General features: G+C 32.5%; 3 protein-coding genes across 5 annotated transcripts in view; all 3 read left to right on the top strand.

The window, feature by feature from the left end:
- The window catches only part of mus301 (mutagen-sensitive 301), a 178,741-nt gene that overhangs the window by 110,895 nt on the left and 52,250 nt on the right, over positions 1–15,596 (top strand). The gene's annotated exons all lie outside the window — the stretch shown is intronic.
- LOC145740248 (uncharacterized) lies at positions 215–6,690 on the top strand. Of its 3 annotated transcripts, none has more exons than XM_081995667.1 (7): positions 216–317; positions 743–929; positions 994–1,152; positions 2,006–2,299; positions 2,354–2,530; positions 2,580–2,804; positions 5,066–6,690. In XM_081995667.1, exons 2-7 carry the CDS (start codon positions 762–764, stop codon positions 6,554–6,556), a joined length of 2,514 nt encoding a protein of 837 aa, XP_081851793.1. In that variant the 5' UTR covers positions 216–317; positions 743–761; the 3' UTR covers positions 6,557–6,690. The 3 variants fall into 3 exon arrangements, with proteins under 3 accessions (XP_081851795.1, XP_081851793.1, XP_081851794.1); XM_081995668.1 differs by lacking the exon at positions 216–317 and adding an exon at positions 394–678; XM_081995669.1 differs by lacking the exon at positions 994–1,152 and having other exon boundaries at positions 215–317.
- On the top strand, positions 9,564–11,752 carry LOC145740249 (uncharacterized). The gene has a single exon (XM_081995670.1). The coding sequence runs from the start codon at positions 9,564–9,566 to the stop codon at positions 11,724–11,726; it is 2,163 nt and encodes a 720-aa protein (XP_081851796.1). The 3' UTR covers positions 11,727–11,752.

The raw sequence follows: 15,596 nt of genomic DNA, 5'->3' as shown, positions 1-15,596 counted from the left end.
AATGTTTATATTTTGAACACGGAAACTAGATAGGTCACTACTAATAACTAGAATATAGTCATGAAAACCTTGTATTATCTCTTTTTTTAACGGGTCTTGGATGCGTGCAACAAAGATAGCAAATCAAAGTTGAATCATTGAACTAGTGTGTATTGAAAGAAAACTGTTACTGTTGGGCTGGCGCCACCTGTCGTGAAATTTGTAGTACATTTGTACGCCACATGAATACAACAAAATCCCGATAGAGGGCTAGAAGTGATTGAAGTGAATAGTGATGATGAATATGCCAAAATAAACGGATGAGGATTTGAGGAGAAGTAAGTAAATATTGCATTTTACAATTTATTTGATAAGTAATAGTTGTATGTAAATGTAGAGTCGTCTTCTCTAAACCTTTTTCCATAAAACCGTATATAATACGTCGACATTGTGCACGGAAATTTTCCGCAATTTAAAGGAGAGACTGGGTATATTGTGACCTTTAACAAAGTCGCTCCTGCAGAAAAAATGTAATTTTAAGTATTTTCTGCAGGAATGTAGTGTCATGAATGTCCCTGTTAGATTAGAGATATTCATTTTATTTTCACTAGCAGTTCGGACAGCCTTAGGTTAAGGAATCTTATGTAAAATATTACATAAAACATTTTCCCATATTGCCACCTGATTTAAAAGCTACAAGTAATTCCCCACTACACAAATCTAATCTATATCGGTTTAGCAATTTTCATTATCCACATTTCAGAGAAAATTATAATGTCAATATGGGTAGCAACAAAACAAGCAAGAAAACCAAAAAACCTATTGAAACCACTTTGGGGAAATGCCGTAAAGAAACTGGAGAAGATGACTCTCACCTTAGAAGACCTATTGAAACCAGTGTGAATGGCATCAAACATATTGTTGCAGTGTGGGAATCCGCCACTTTAGAGGTATAAAAGACTTATTTGTAATTTCTGTTACACCCTAAAGTTAATAACCAATTTACTGTTGCAGGTCAAAGATCTCCTATCATTTGAATGTGATATTATGTATGAATGTAGAGTATGCAGGTCAATTTTTAGAAGCCTGGCTAATTTTTTGTTACACAAACGGAACTACTGCACTGACAAGTTCCTAGTTAGTCATCAGTTAAATAATAATAACTTATTTGAAGTAAGTTTTATTCTACAATTCTTGTCTAGTCTTACTTTGGACAATGTTTCAAACAATCTAGTTGAACTTTTAGATTGTTTAATAACACACCTTTTTAACTCTTTAAATTACAGAAGGATGCTTGAAAAATGCAAATAAATGCTACTTCTTTAAAATATTAGTAGTATACTCTCTGTAGCACTCTTTTGGGGCAATATCCTAATATTATGGAATGAAATCTTAATTTCAATTAAGGCAATGTATCTGTTTAGTTGACTTTAAATTGCACACTCAACTACTTGAGAATAAGGAACTAAATTGAAATAGGTATAAGTATCAAGAGTTACATTTTCCTATACTTGTGGAGTAAAGGGGCATATTGTGGATAATTACACTTTTCAATATTATTTACATCAGCAGACTTTGTGCAATATATTACACTTTATTCTTTAACTGATATCATAGGAAATAACAGCATCATAAAAATTTGGGAGATCCATAAGAATAAGGACAGCCCCTAGTCAGTTGTGAAACAAAGAAATTTTGAATTACTTTCGGTATTGTTAGTGTTTATAGAAACACTCTGTATTTCAAAATTATACATCAGGGTATTCCAAAATTTGTTTTGGATAAATTGTATTCCACATTTTGTACTCCAAAAAATAAAGCAAAAAGTTCATGTAAACTCTCTTAGGCATAATAGAGATAATTTACCTTTATAAAAAGAAAATTCCTATTTTATTTCTGTAATAAAAAAATATCATTTCAAGTTTACAGAACAATCTAAATCATTATTCTATAAGAATTCCATTTGTCCAAAGCTTATAGTTCACCTAAGTGTTTCTTTATTGGGGTAATTATTTCTTAATTGCAGCTAAATGTAAATTCTACAAGTACAGAAAACAACTCAGGATTACAGCCTTTAGAAAAAGTAGTTCAGAAACTGCACGAAGTTGGCCTAGTTCGGCAATGTGCCGAACAATTATCAACTGTAGATTTGAGCAATCAAGACCCACTTAAGAATATGAAAGAACTTGAAGTTCGCCTGTATGAGCCTAGCAAAGCCGTTATTGAAAACATCGACAGTAACAGCACTGCAGTTTTCCAAACAATATTAAACGGTCCAACTGATCCAAATATCAAACGAGAGGAGTTTATGAAAACTGAAGTATTTTTAGTATTTTGGCTCTTAGATTTCTCTACTCATTGGTACAATTTGTAGGTGATGGAAATACACAAGAAATTGCAAAATGACGTCCCGGTTTTAGATGCGGAAGGGAAAATTTGCGCTTTGACTAGCCACAAGTTACTACCCTCCATTTACCCCAAATCCGATCTTAAATGCACAGAATGTAACAATCAGTTTGCCACCCAAAAGTCGCTCACCACTCACATGAAGGTGAGTTTGGTGTTTAGTCAAAAATGCGATCACGAACGGGGAATTTTAGTTGGTACACAATCCGAGCAGGACTTTGTATGTTTGTCCCACGTGTAAAGAGACGTTTGCTAATCCGTGGTGCGTCTACAGGCACTTGCTGAAAGTGCATCGGCTCACTAATAAACAGGTGAGACGCATGCGCGAACAGGTGCACAACAATTGGGTGCGAAGAGATGAAATCGCTGTGGTACCAAAGAAGCAAGAAAATGAGGCTGTGGAAGATAGAGAAAATCAAGTAAGCACACTAATTTTAGTTGAAGTTGTTCCTTGTTTTTGGGTGGCATTCCAAGTGGTTTTAGTGAATGAGACTTGAATTCTTTTTCAACTTTTATAGGCGATCTATTCTAAATACTATATTCTACTATACTATACTATACAGGGTGGTTTTAAGTGTCAATAATTCACCAATCCATAGCCAATTAAAAAATAAGTTGACATTCATTATGTCATTTTCCTAAAAAGTGCTTCTTAAGGAAAACACAATCCTTCAAATTTCTGTTTAAAAAATCGTTTTTTTTTGTCATAACTGTCAGACCGTTGGAGCAATATTGATCAAATTTGGAACAAACACTTTATTACACGTTATTACTGTCAAAGACCCAAAACTAACCCAACCCAACTTAAAAATTGTCTTGGAAACAGAAAATTCACTTAAGAAGTTTAAAAAATATTATTGTAGCCAGTTTTCATAGTTTCCAGACAAACTGAAAGACTTTAGTTTTGAAAATTGACTTAGAAAAGATAAAAATTTCAGAAGCTTAAAAATTGTGTTTGTAACCAGTTTTCATGCAAATCGAGAGATTTTAATACTAAAAATTGACTTGTAGACATAAAAACTACTTTTTCAAGAATTTATTATTACTACAAATTCATACATTTAAACCTTAAAAATTGACTTGAACCCCAAAATGTAACTGAACTAATGAAAAGTGACATCAGAAGCTTAAAATTTGCATTGGAAGTAAGTTTTCGTAATTTGAAGACAAATTTCAATATTTAAGTCTTGAAAATAGTCTTAGATGCAGGACATCATCATCATAACATTAGATTCATGAAAATTGTCTTGAAAACGAACTATTCGTGCTTTTTACTTTGCTTTTCATTTTCTTCGCATTCTGGACTATTTTTAGGGCTTCAAAACTGCTTTCAGCTTGGAAAATCGAGTTTCAAGACTATCTTCACCAAGTTATTGACATAGCAAACTTAAAAAACAATTTTTACATTCTTCATAGACTTAAAATGGCATTCGAAGCTTTGTCACTATTAAATCGACTTCTAGACACCTCAGTGTTAAAAATTCGGGTAATTCTTAATGAACTAGACTGTTTTTAGTGTTTTAAGGCTGTTTTCAGTGCCTCAAATCGAGTTTCAAGACTATCTTTACAAAGTTTTTGACTTATCAGGCCTAAAAGCCAGTGTGTCCACTGACCATAGTCTTGAAAATGTTATTTCAAGCTTCTTCACTATTAAATTGATTTCTACACTCATAGGTGCAATAAATTGTAGCATCTCTAAGAAATTCAGACTGTTTTTAATGCTTTTTAAGACTCAAAAATCGAGTTTTAGACGTTTTAAGTTTCTTCAGCAATAAATGTAAAAAATTTTGGTACAAAATGCTTCAATTTTTAGAAATAAAATAGTTCGAAAATTTAATTTACTTCTAGACTTGTTGTCCAGTCCAGAAAATTAAATTGTACACCAATTAAAGTCTTGAAAATATACTTTTGGACTCTTTAGTCCTAGTAAAGTCAGTTCTAGCATTAAAAGTCAACTTTTATATTATTTTTAGTAGTAAAAAATGAGTTTCATGCACAATACAATCTTTGTCTTGATTTCCGGACTTTTTTTAGTTTTTGAATGCCAGTTTCAGACACTCAACCAGGATGGCAGTCTGAGAAAGCGAATCATAAGACCATTCCTAATAGCAAAAAGCAAGTTTTTAGACTATTCAGTACAAATTTGGACTTTCACAAGTCTTGATAATGTTCAGTTTTAAACTATAAAACGATTTTTTAAATGGAAATTTGGAGGACTGTATCTTCCTTAGGAAACGTTTTTCAGAAAAATGACAATGCAAGTCAACTTATTTTTTGATTAGCTATCAAAAGTGAATTACTGACACTCAAAACTGGACCACCCTGTATATAGTAGATAGATTTTCGTTAGATTATCGTTGTGATGAAGAAAATGGAGAATATACTAAAAAATTACTGCATTAGTTTCTCCATTTTTCGGGAGCTTGGATTGTAATTTAAATTTAGGATTATTAAAGAAAACTTTGTTGAAACTAGTGCACAGCAAATTGGCCTCATGTAACATACATACATGAATGGAAATTTTTAAAATCATACATAGAAATCCCTTAAATTTACATAAATTTAGAGATTTGAATGTCAAAATTAGATTATAAGAACCGTGAGTACATTTTTAATTTTCTGAGTCTGAGTGAAACTTAGCTTGTCATTGTTATCCATTCTAGGAGTTATTTTCTTTTAGTGGATCAACGACATCGAAGGAGATAACGATTTCCAATATTGCATCGGATGCGGCAAACATTTTGAGCGTAAAGCAGCGCTGCATTCTCACTCGCAGATGTGCGCTAAGCGCCTTGAAGTTTGCAACAACATCAAGGAAAACGCCAAAAAAAAGGAGGAATCCATCGAAAAAGCGAAACTAGAAAAAGCTACGGCCGACGATAAAACCGTAAAAGGAGCTTCGAAGAGAAAGGGACGAATAATTTGCACTTACCGTAGAGAGCAACAGAGAGATCATGTTTTGTCACCCTCAATTTCAGTGGATGAAGCCATTTGTCTCAGTTCTGATGAAGCCTGTAAATCTCCTTTAATACCAGCGGACAAAGAAGACCAAGCTAATTTTCCAAAAACAACCAAATGTAGTGTGGTTCTAGAGAATTTTAACAAACTTGATCCAGAGTATTTGCTTACAAGTGATGTGTCCTTTGAAACATTTTGCAAATCAGTTGAATCCATTAAACGCGAAACCGACACTCCTATCAAAATCGAACATTGCGACACTGATGATGACGTGATTTTTGTGAGCGAGAGTAGTCCAGCTAGTTTATCCAACTCTCCCCCCTTAGAGTTCAATACTAAACAAGAATGCAAACGACTGAAACGGAAGAAAATAATGTCTAAGTCTGTAGCAACTAAACGAGTTCCAAAATCTGAGTTAGACTTACTAAGTCGAGCTTCAGCGTACTTGGATCGTACCAAATTACGTTGCATTCCTTGCGGAAGATCGTTTCACTCTTTTAAAATTCTCCTATATCATATGGCCGCCCATTTTTCTTGGTTCCGGTTCCAATGCGCCAAATGTACCTTTGTCACTTACAGCAAGTTTGATTGTATAACACACTGTAGGAAACAGCACAAAATGACTGAAAACCTTGTTTTGCCTATACCAGCTTGGAAGTCGATTTTTATGTCGCACGATTTCCGGTTGCTGAAAGATTTCAGGAAGCTTAGAGGCCGACACACTGACGAGAATATCACAAGTGAGGACAGCGAGCAGTTCCACACTGAAAATTGTCTTGAAGACACAGCTCAAGAAAGTTGTATGTTGTTTGAAGAAAATTTGGTGGACGTCAAAGAAGAAAAAGATTTGCAACTTGATCCTGAAACCTTAATTAGCGGAATTGACGTGCAGGAACCCAAAGACGACCTCACCATTCTTGCAGAACCTTTAGAACTTGCTATGCCGGCTGACGTACACGTTTCGGAAATGTTGACTTTAAACGAGGATGTAGATTTGGACAAACCAACTGAAAGAGTTTCGACATGTGCCGTTGATGAATCCAACGACGATTGGGGATTGTCGAAAGTGTGCTCTGAACACGTGCCTGAAGAAGAAACGTTAAAAACAAAGACAGTGATAAATATACGACCAGCGAGAATTCGTAATAAGGCTAAAAAGGACGACAATTTCCTCTACTACGACAATAGCACTCGTAGTTTAGTTCCATTTTAAATCATCAGTCCACCTGATATGTTTGTTCCTGCTTCCACAAAGAATGCACATAATTACGTAAATCACTTTTTCTCTATTTATTTTCTGTTTCTATATTTGTACGTTACATATGAAATATATTTTAGTTTCCTTAACTCTTATGTCTTATTCTGTACGCAACATTTAACCAACAATTTTTAGAGTTTTTTTTAAGAAAAGAGACAGTGACAGAGGCTGAATCTTGTATTTTTGAAATCAAATTCATAAAGTAGGAGCATTTTATTAACTGAATTTAGGTTTTTAAATTTAATCCAGGATTGACTCTAATCCACAAAACGTTAATCGCACAGGTTTACTTCACATTTAACAATATTTTTGTTGATTATTTCCTTCCTATCAATTTTGACCAATCGCTATCAAGAATTAGTATAACAAATGTAAATTTTAAGTGGAAAAATCACTTGTCAACAACTGTCAACTTAGCTGTCAGCAGTTTTTCCGGAAAAAAAAATCGAAAAAATTGCACACTCCTCACAACAACATAAAGAATAGTGTTACCCTTTCTAGCTTGAAAGTTATTGTTCTTATTGTTTTAATTAAAATAAAATGTTTATTTAACTCAGGAAATAATCTTACCAAATATCCCTCGTGCATCTAATTTTTCCTGTGGAAAAATTGGAATGCTCGTTTCTAAGTAATTTGTTTTAACAAATAGCATGAGCGAGAGTGGTTTTAAAAATCATCCGAGTCGAAGACGAGTCAAAATTTTTTACTTTTATTACTGAAGAAACTTGACTTTTGGAAATAGTCTTAAACTCGATTTTTCAGTCTTAAAAAGCATTAAAAACAGTCTGAATTTCTTAGAGATGCTACAATTTATTGCACCTATGAGTGTAGAAGTCAATTTAATAGTGAAGAAACTTGAAATAACATTTTCAAGACTTGCTTTTTACTATTAGGAATGGTCTTATGATTCGCTTTCTCAGACTGCCATCCTGGTTGAGTGTCTGAAACTGGCATTCAAAAACTAAAAAAATTCCGGAAATCAAGACAAAGATTGTATTGTGCATGAAACTCATTTTTTACTACTAAAAATAATATAAAAGTTGACTTTTAATGCTAGAACTGACTTTACTAGGACTAAAGAGTCCAAAAGTATATTTTCAAAACTTTAATTGGTGTACAATTCAATTTTCTGGACTGGACAACAAGTCTAGAAGTAAATTAAATTTTCGGACTATTTTATTTCTAAAAATTAGTTCTCAAGACTATTATTGTAGCATTTCGTACCAAAATTTTTTACTTTTATTACTGAAAAAACTTGACTTTTGGAAATAGTCTTAAACTTGATTTTTCAGTCTTAAAAAGCATTAAAAACAGTCTGAATTTCTTAGAGATGCTACAATTTATTGCACCTATGAGTGTAGAAGTCAATTTAATAGTGAAGAAACTTGAAATAACATTTTCAAGACTATGGTCAGTGGACACACTGGCTTTTAGGCCTGATAAGTCAAAAACTTTGTAAAGATAGTCTTGAAACTCGATTTGAGGCACTGAAAACAGCCTTAAAACACTAAAAACAGTCTAGTTCATTAAGAAATACCCGAATTTTTAGCACTGAGGTGTCTAGAAGTCGATTTAATAGTGACAAAGCTTTGAATGCCATTTTAAGTCTATGAAGAATGTAAAAATTGTTTTTTTAAGTTTGCTATGTCAATAACTTGGTGAAGATAGTCTTGAAACTCGATTTTCCAAGCTGAAAGCAGTTTTGAAGCACTAAAAATAGTCCAGAATTCGAAGAAAATGAAAAGCAAAGTAAAAAGCACGAAAAGTTCGTTTTCAAGACAATTTTCATGAATCTAATGTTATGATGATGATGTCCTGCATCTAAGACTATTTTCAAGACTAAAATATTGAAATTTGTCTTCAAATTAGGAAAACTTACTTCAAATGCAAATTTTAAGCTTCTGATGTCACTTTTCATTAGTTCAGTTACATTTTGGGGTTCAAGTCAATTTTTAAGGTTTAAATGTATGAATTTGTAGTAATAATAAATTCTTGAAAAAGTAGTTTTTATGTCTACGTCAATTTTTAGTATTAAAGTCTCTCAATTTGCATGAAAACTGGTTACAAACACAATTTTTAAGCTTCTGAAATTTTTACACTCCTCGTCTTCGACTTGGATGATTTTTAAAACCACTCTCGCTCATGCTATTTGTTAAAACAAATTACTTAGAAACTCGTTTTTCCGAATTTTTCCGGAAAAATTAAATGCACTAGGGATATTACACCCGACAATAATCCTAACTATATGACAAGGAATTGTTTGGATTAAAGACTCTAAATAAGAAGAGAAAGAAATAAGTTTAATTTTGTCCGTCTAATTTGAGTTAGCAACCAACAGAGCTATTAGCGACACACTATACCAATCTTACGAATTAAAAGTGCATCAATTAAGTATCTTTTAGTTTTCATTATCTTGAATTTTTTAAACATTAAAATTATTCAGTAGCATTGTTTGATATAATGTATTTTTTCAGGTTTTGTGTTTTGCTTTTTATTCTTTTTTTTTTTCATGTTTGATATTTTTAACAAATTGTTGCAGTTAGTGCGTTTTTAGGTTAATGATTCGTTAATATAAACTTTCAACTTTTTTAGCGAATAATTGCAACCACAGTCCAACATTTGTTGAATGAGTATTGACTAAACTCATGTTTCTTATTTTATAAAGCTTTATAACAGTAAAAGAAACAAAAGTGTTACAAAATATAACACTCTCGATTTATGCAAAAAATTTTATGAAACACATTTTTACATGTAACACTTATGCTAGACAATGGTATAAACAAATTCAAAATACTGAATACATTGACCTACTGTGTCTTGGTGACAATACGGTTTTCACATTATACTGTTCAATATACAACACATTCTATGTGTAAACACTATCCATAATTGAGCCGAAGTAAGTACTACTACTTTTAAGACTAATATAAATTTACTTAATGTAGTTTTAGGGTCTAGTAAAATGATTAGGGTGGCCCTAATAGCTCTGGTATTGGCTGCTGGAGCGAAAGCTAAATGTTCGTTCCAGTTCTCGGGTAAAGCAGTCTACATCTCCTGTAAAAACGTCACTACAACAGAATATGTCAACCAATTGTATGGAAGTCTCATACCTTTAATGTACGCAGAATCAAAAGAGCATGTTGAAGAGCTATTTATCGACATAGCCAACTCATACATACCTGTAGTGGATGAATGGGTATACTCACCATTATCAGGTCGATTTTCTCGGATTAACACCGTTAAAATTGTCAATTCGTCGGTGGAAAAGTTTGAAGTGACACCGTACTTTGTCACTTTGAATAGGTTGGAACTTGTTGCAAACCATCTAGACAGTTTTAGGTTTCTAAGTAGAAAAAGGTTTCTAAAAGAGCTAGATTTAAGCCATAACACATTTCTCGATAGTAATCTTTTAACTAATTATTTAAAAATATCTGGTTCCGATATAGAACTTTTAGAAGTTAAGAATTGTAATTTTACAAACTTTACGGTAACTTATTCTATCAAAAGTTACGATCTTAGTTTTAATCCAGATCTATCGTTACTTTATATAGGTGTTGATTATTTTACGCCCTTTATTAATTTAAGTCACAATAACAATGATAAATTAGAACTAGTTAGTCACTACAGAAAGTGTTCAGTATCGCTGGATTTATCCTACAGCAAAAAGAAAATCAACCCTGGCATATTCAATGGCAACTGTACCGTCAAACAATTAATTTTGAGCCACAACTTTCTGCCATATCTTGATAACGCCACATTTAATAGGAAAAAAATTATTAAACAAGTTAACCACGATCACGGATACGAAAGAACTGACTTGATTTTGCGCCACACTAATTTAAGTAACATTTCTTCGGGAGTTTTCAATTTAAGTTTCTTAGGCACTGTAGACTTAAGTCATAACAATTTGACCCACCTTCAAGGTCCTATTTTCAACAAGGCCGACATATACAATTTAGTTATAACCGGATCGAATATCACTGCTATAGATTCGGAAGTGTTTAAGAATCTGGAAGTGGACTTTTTGGACTTATCCCATAACAATTTAACGTCTCTGAAAGGTGTTTTTAAATTTATCAAATCACTATATAACTTAAATCTTAGTGGTAATCCTATAGAGACGTTAAGTGAAGAAGATTTTGTGAATTGCTGGAGTTTGACCACGCTCAATTTAGCTAACGTGCCTTTAACGACTGTCCATGGATATCCCCTTCTAAATCTTAAATTACTTAACACCTTAACTTTGACTCTAAATTCTAGGTTGGATATGGGGACTTTGAAAAACCGGGATCTAACAACATTGATCATAACTAATTCTTTCCTGGATCGACTGAAAGCTGGACAATTTAAACACTTCAACTCTCTAACATCACTAACTTTTACCGACTCATCTGTAAAAGTTATCGACCATCTAGCATTTCAAGGATTGTTCCAGCTAAAACATATTCAGTTAACCAAAGAATTAGGTAATTACGAACCGAATGTTTTCCAAACCCTGTACTCGTTGGAGGTTTTGGACTTATCTAAACATCAAATCAAAACGCTCAACATAGAGCTGCGCGATTTGGTAAAACTAAAATCCCTAAACCTGTCAACCAACCATATAGAATCGTTAAATGTGGATAGTTTTACAAACACAAAATCTTTGAAATATCTGTCCTTGGCGCACAATCAAATTTCTAGTATTCCAGTAGGAACTTTCAGAGGACTAAAGCAACTCACTCATTTGTACCTAAATAATAATCAATTACAGCAACTAGCACCCGGACTATTTTCAAACTTGAATAGTCTAATTTTATTGGATTTAAGCGAAAATATTTTGTTGAGAACCAAACCGCATCTGGTGTTTGGGTTTAGCATGCCGCATTTACTGGAACTGAACTTGCAAGGAAATCAGTTGGGTAATGAATACACCACTGGGGAAAATTTAGTTATCAAGAACGAGTTTGCTGCTCTCGCAAATCATAGATCTCTTAAGTCTATTAATATTAATAGGAATAGTTGGCAATGTATAACTTTAGCTGATGTACTGATGTCTCTTAGAAGTAAGAATATCACTTACAGGCCACAAATTGGTGATTTACTGTTAACTAATATTGATGGTGTTAGTTGTACTCTTGTGTAATTTGTTAATACATTTTTTTTTCTTTGTTTATTGGGTCTTCTGTCCCCCAGAAAAAAGGTTTGTTGGGAAAATGAAATTTCGCACTATTTTCAACTAAGTTGAAAATAACATTAACCTAGTCGTCCCAACACAAGACCCCTGACTTGGGCTCGGTCTTGTTACCTAAAAACGCTGACGTTTCGGTGGAAAATCTACCACCGTCTTCAGAGAATTTAAAAAAGAAAGAACACAACGGCAGAACACAGAAAACAACAACTTAACAAATATTAAACCTGATAATGTTCAATTTGGAACTCTGAGAAGGGTTTTGTCAATAAAAATTGACATAAATTTTGACTTTTGTCATTCCAAAAGGAAAGGTTATCTATTGTTGTAGTGAAAGGTGGGTTTTATAATGAAAACAAAATTACAAGAAATTTCCGTTTCGTTTGATATGACGAAGTGTTATCTCCTCCTCTAGAATATTTAACCAAGTTTGGTCAATATTAATAGAGGATGTCGCAACACAGGAGTCATGGTTTAATCTAATATATGCACTTTCTTTTATTTTACGTCTTTTTGAAAAAGTTTCTTTGTCTATGATTCTACATTCATTCCATTTGACTCTATGATTATTATCAAACGCGTGTTGGCATATATTAGATTTGTGAAAGTCTCCAGTTCTTAAATAATTTTGGTGTTCTTTAATACGTTTTTTTAAAGGTCTGGAGGTTTCACCAATATAAAATTGATTGCATTCGCAAGGAATTTTATATATCACGTTTCTTGTAGATTCATTTTCATTGTGAGGTTTTGTTTTAGTTAAGTGTGATCTTAATGTGTTTTGAGTTCTAAATATTGTTCTGATGTTATATTTTTTAGCTATTCGTTTGATTTTGTCAGAAATACCTGGAATGTAAGGAATAAAAAGGTTAGTAAAAGGTAAAATTTGATTTTGATTTCCAGATTGTTTTGGATGTTCTAAATCCCTAAAACATTTATTAATAAATGTTTCAGGATAGTCATTTTCTTTTAGAACATTTTTAATGAATAATTTTTCTTTATTAAATTGTTCATTATTGCAAATAATTTTGGCTCTATCAAATAAACTTTTAACAATACCTTTTTTTACCATTATTGGATGATTGGATTTGTAGTTTAAATATCTATTTGTGTGGGTTAGTTTTCTGTACACTTTTGTTTCAAATTTGTTTATGTCTTTTTTGATTAGAATGTCTAAGAATGGAAGTTCGTTATTTTGTTCAGTTTCTGTTGTAAATTTGATTGTGGGTTCTATTGAGTTTATGTGAGTTAGAAATTGTTTGAGATGATCATTACCGAATGGATATATTGTGAAAATATCATCAATATATCTCCAACAGATTGTTGGTTTATAATTAAAATTATTAATGTTATTTTGTTCGAAATGTTCCATAAAAATATTACTTAATATTGGAGACAATGGAGAACCCATTGCCATTCCAGAATTTTGTTGGTAATAATCATCTCCATATTGGAAGAATGTTGTTTTAACACAAATTGTTAAAAGTTCTAAAATAGTGTTTACACTTAAGCTTGTACGTTTCCCAAGACTTGAATCATTTTGCAATTTAGATCTAACAATTGAAAGAGTTTTGTCAACTGGGACGTTCGTGAATAATAAACTTACAACATCAAAACTTACCAGAATATGATTTGGACAGTAACTTTTCACTTTCACGACAAAACATAATATGGTTAGTAACTCTGGATCTAAGCCTAAAGTTTTTATTTAAAAAACAGCTTGTCAGAAAGATTGAGATAGCAAAATGTTTGATTTTTTTCAGCGGCTGTTTCGTCAAATTGCGTGGCTTAATTTTAATATTTTCTTTTGCCTTTTAAATTATATTTCCTTTCCCTTCCTTATTGCCTAAATAATGTTTTTAAAAGTAAACAGAGTGTGACAAAGTGCAGTCAAAAAATAGAAAGTATATAGGTTATCGCCACAAGTTTTCTTTTGTGTTTCTAAATAACCTCAATCGAGTCTGTTCAATATCTCTAAACATTTTCGCCAGTTTGGCTATTAAGAACCATTTACAACATTTATTAACTTCAGAAATCTACTTCTTAGTCTCGAACATTTTTTTTATAAAAAGTTTCTTTCTAAATTTTGTCGTTTTCATGCAAAACGGTTGATGTTAAGACAAAATAGTTTGCATGTTCCTATCTTACTTTTCTGAGATATACAGGGTGATTGAGGTTGTAATACAGAAACTTTAACCACGCACTCTACGTCCAAAAATAATCCCAGTTTGCTCTATAAACTATATCCCGGAAATGCGTCCTTCAGGAAATACAGGGTGTTGCAGTTTTATAAAAAAAAGGTTGCCAATTTTACGAGCAGTCAAAAATTATAATAATTGTTTCAAAATGATGTTTTTCGACTTCAATTTACTTTCTGCAACGTTGGACTAAAGAATTGACTGCTCGTAAAATTGGCAACCCTAGCCATTTTCCTCTTAACTGTCCTTAAAAACAGTGTTTCTGGCAGTTTCAACTTTTAACACCGTTTTTTCACTTGACTGTACTTAAATATTGTAGTGCTTTCTTAGGGTATTGGATAGGAAATTTAACGAGGATTCCGAAAATGTACTTAAAACTGTCATTTTCTCGCTCCCAGTGGGTTTTACAAGCCATTTTCTGTGACTGTCCTTTAAAACTGTGTTTCTTACAGTTTCCACTTTAACACCGTTTTTTCACCTGACTGTACTTAACTTTTGAGTGTTTTCTTAGGGTATTGGATAAGAAATTTAACGAGGATTCCGAAAATGTACTTAAAACTGTAATTTTCTCGCTCCCAGTGGGTTTTATAAGCCATTTTCCCTGAGTATCTTTTAAAAAACTAAACTGTGTTTCTTACAGTTTCAATTTTAACACCGTTTTTTCACCTGACTGTATTTATATTTTGTAGTGTTTTCTTAGGTTATTGGATAGTAAATTTAATGAGGATTCCGAAAATGTACTTAAAACTGCGATTTTCTCATTCCAAGTGGGTTTTACGATCAACTTTGTTCCTGACTGGCTTTCAAACTGGGTTTTTGGCACTTGAAATTTTGACACCACTTTTCTTTCTGGCTATACTTAATTTGTTAGTGTTTTTTTAGGTTATCCGATAGGAAATTTAATGAGGAACTCAAAAATTTGGTTAAAACTGTCATTTTCTAACTCTCAGTCGGTTTTACTAGCCATTTTCCCTAACTGTCCTTAAAACAGTGTTTCTGGCAGTTTCAACTTTTAACACCGTTTTTTCACCTGACTGTACTTAAATATTGTAGTGCTTTCTTAGGGTATTGGATAGTAAATTTAATGAGGATTCCGAAAATGTACTTAAAACTGTCACTCTCTTGCTCCCAGTGGGTTTTACAAGCCATTTTTTGTGACTGTCCTTTAAAACTGTGTTTCTTACAGTTTCAAATTTAACACTGTTTTTTCACCTGACTGTATTTATATTTTGTAGTGTTTTCTTAGGTTATTAGATAGTAAATTTAATGAGGATTCCGAAAATGTACTTAAAACTGCGATTTTCTCATTCCAAGTGGGTTCTTTTTTTTCATAAAACTTCAACACCCTGTATTCCCTGAAGGACGCATTTCCGGGATATAGTTTATAGAGCAAACTGGGATTATTTTTGGACGTAGAATACGTGGTTAAAGTTTGTGTATTAAAACCTGAATCACCTTGTATATTATGACTGCATTTTCAAAAATGTCTGTTCAAAATAATAAGAGTTTTAAAAGGGACAAAGCATCCATAAATATCAGTCAGGTACGGCATAAAGTATAGCATAATAAATTCAGTGACAACTTTCAAAAACATAAGGAAGGACCTTTTTAAACGTGAAATAATTAAAGA

This window comes from Ips typographus, linkage group LG1, assembly GCF_016097725.1.
Source record: "Ips typographus isolate SLU linkage group LG1, UJ_Ityp_2.0, whole genome shotgun sequence".
In the NCBI taxonomy this organism is placed as follows: Eukaryota; Metazoa; Arthropoda; class Insecta; order Coleoptera; family Curculionidae; genus Ips; species Ips typographus.
This window is presented reverse-complemented; position numbering and strand designations above follow the sequence as displayed.

Bases quoted from the DNA above. Each gene is read 5' to 3' on its own strand.
- LOC145740248 (XM_081995667.1), top strand. From the start codon at position 762: ATGGGTAGCAACAAAACAAGCAAGAAAACCAAAAAACCTATTGAAACC. The intron at 1,153-2,005 runs GTAAGTTTTATT...TCTTAATTGCAG, and splicing joins ATAATAATAACTTATTTGAA to CTAAATGTAAATTCTACAAG. The intron at 2,531-2,579 runs GTGAGTTTGGTG...GGGGAATTTTAG, and splicing joins CGCTCACCACTCACATGAAG to TTGGTACACAATCCGAGCAG.
- LOC145740249 (XM_081995670.1), top strand. From the start codon at position 9,564: ATGATTAGGGTGGCCCTAATAGCTCTGGTATTGGCTGCTGGAGCGAAA.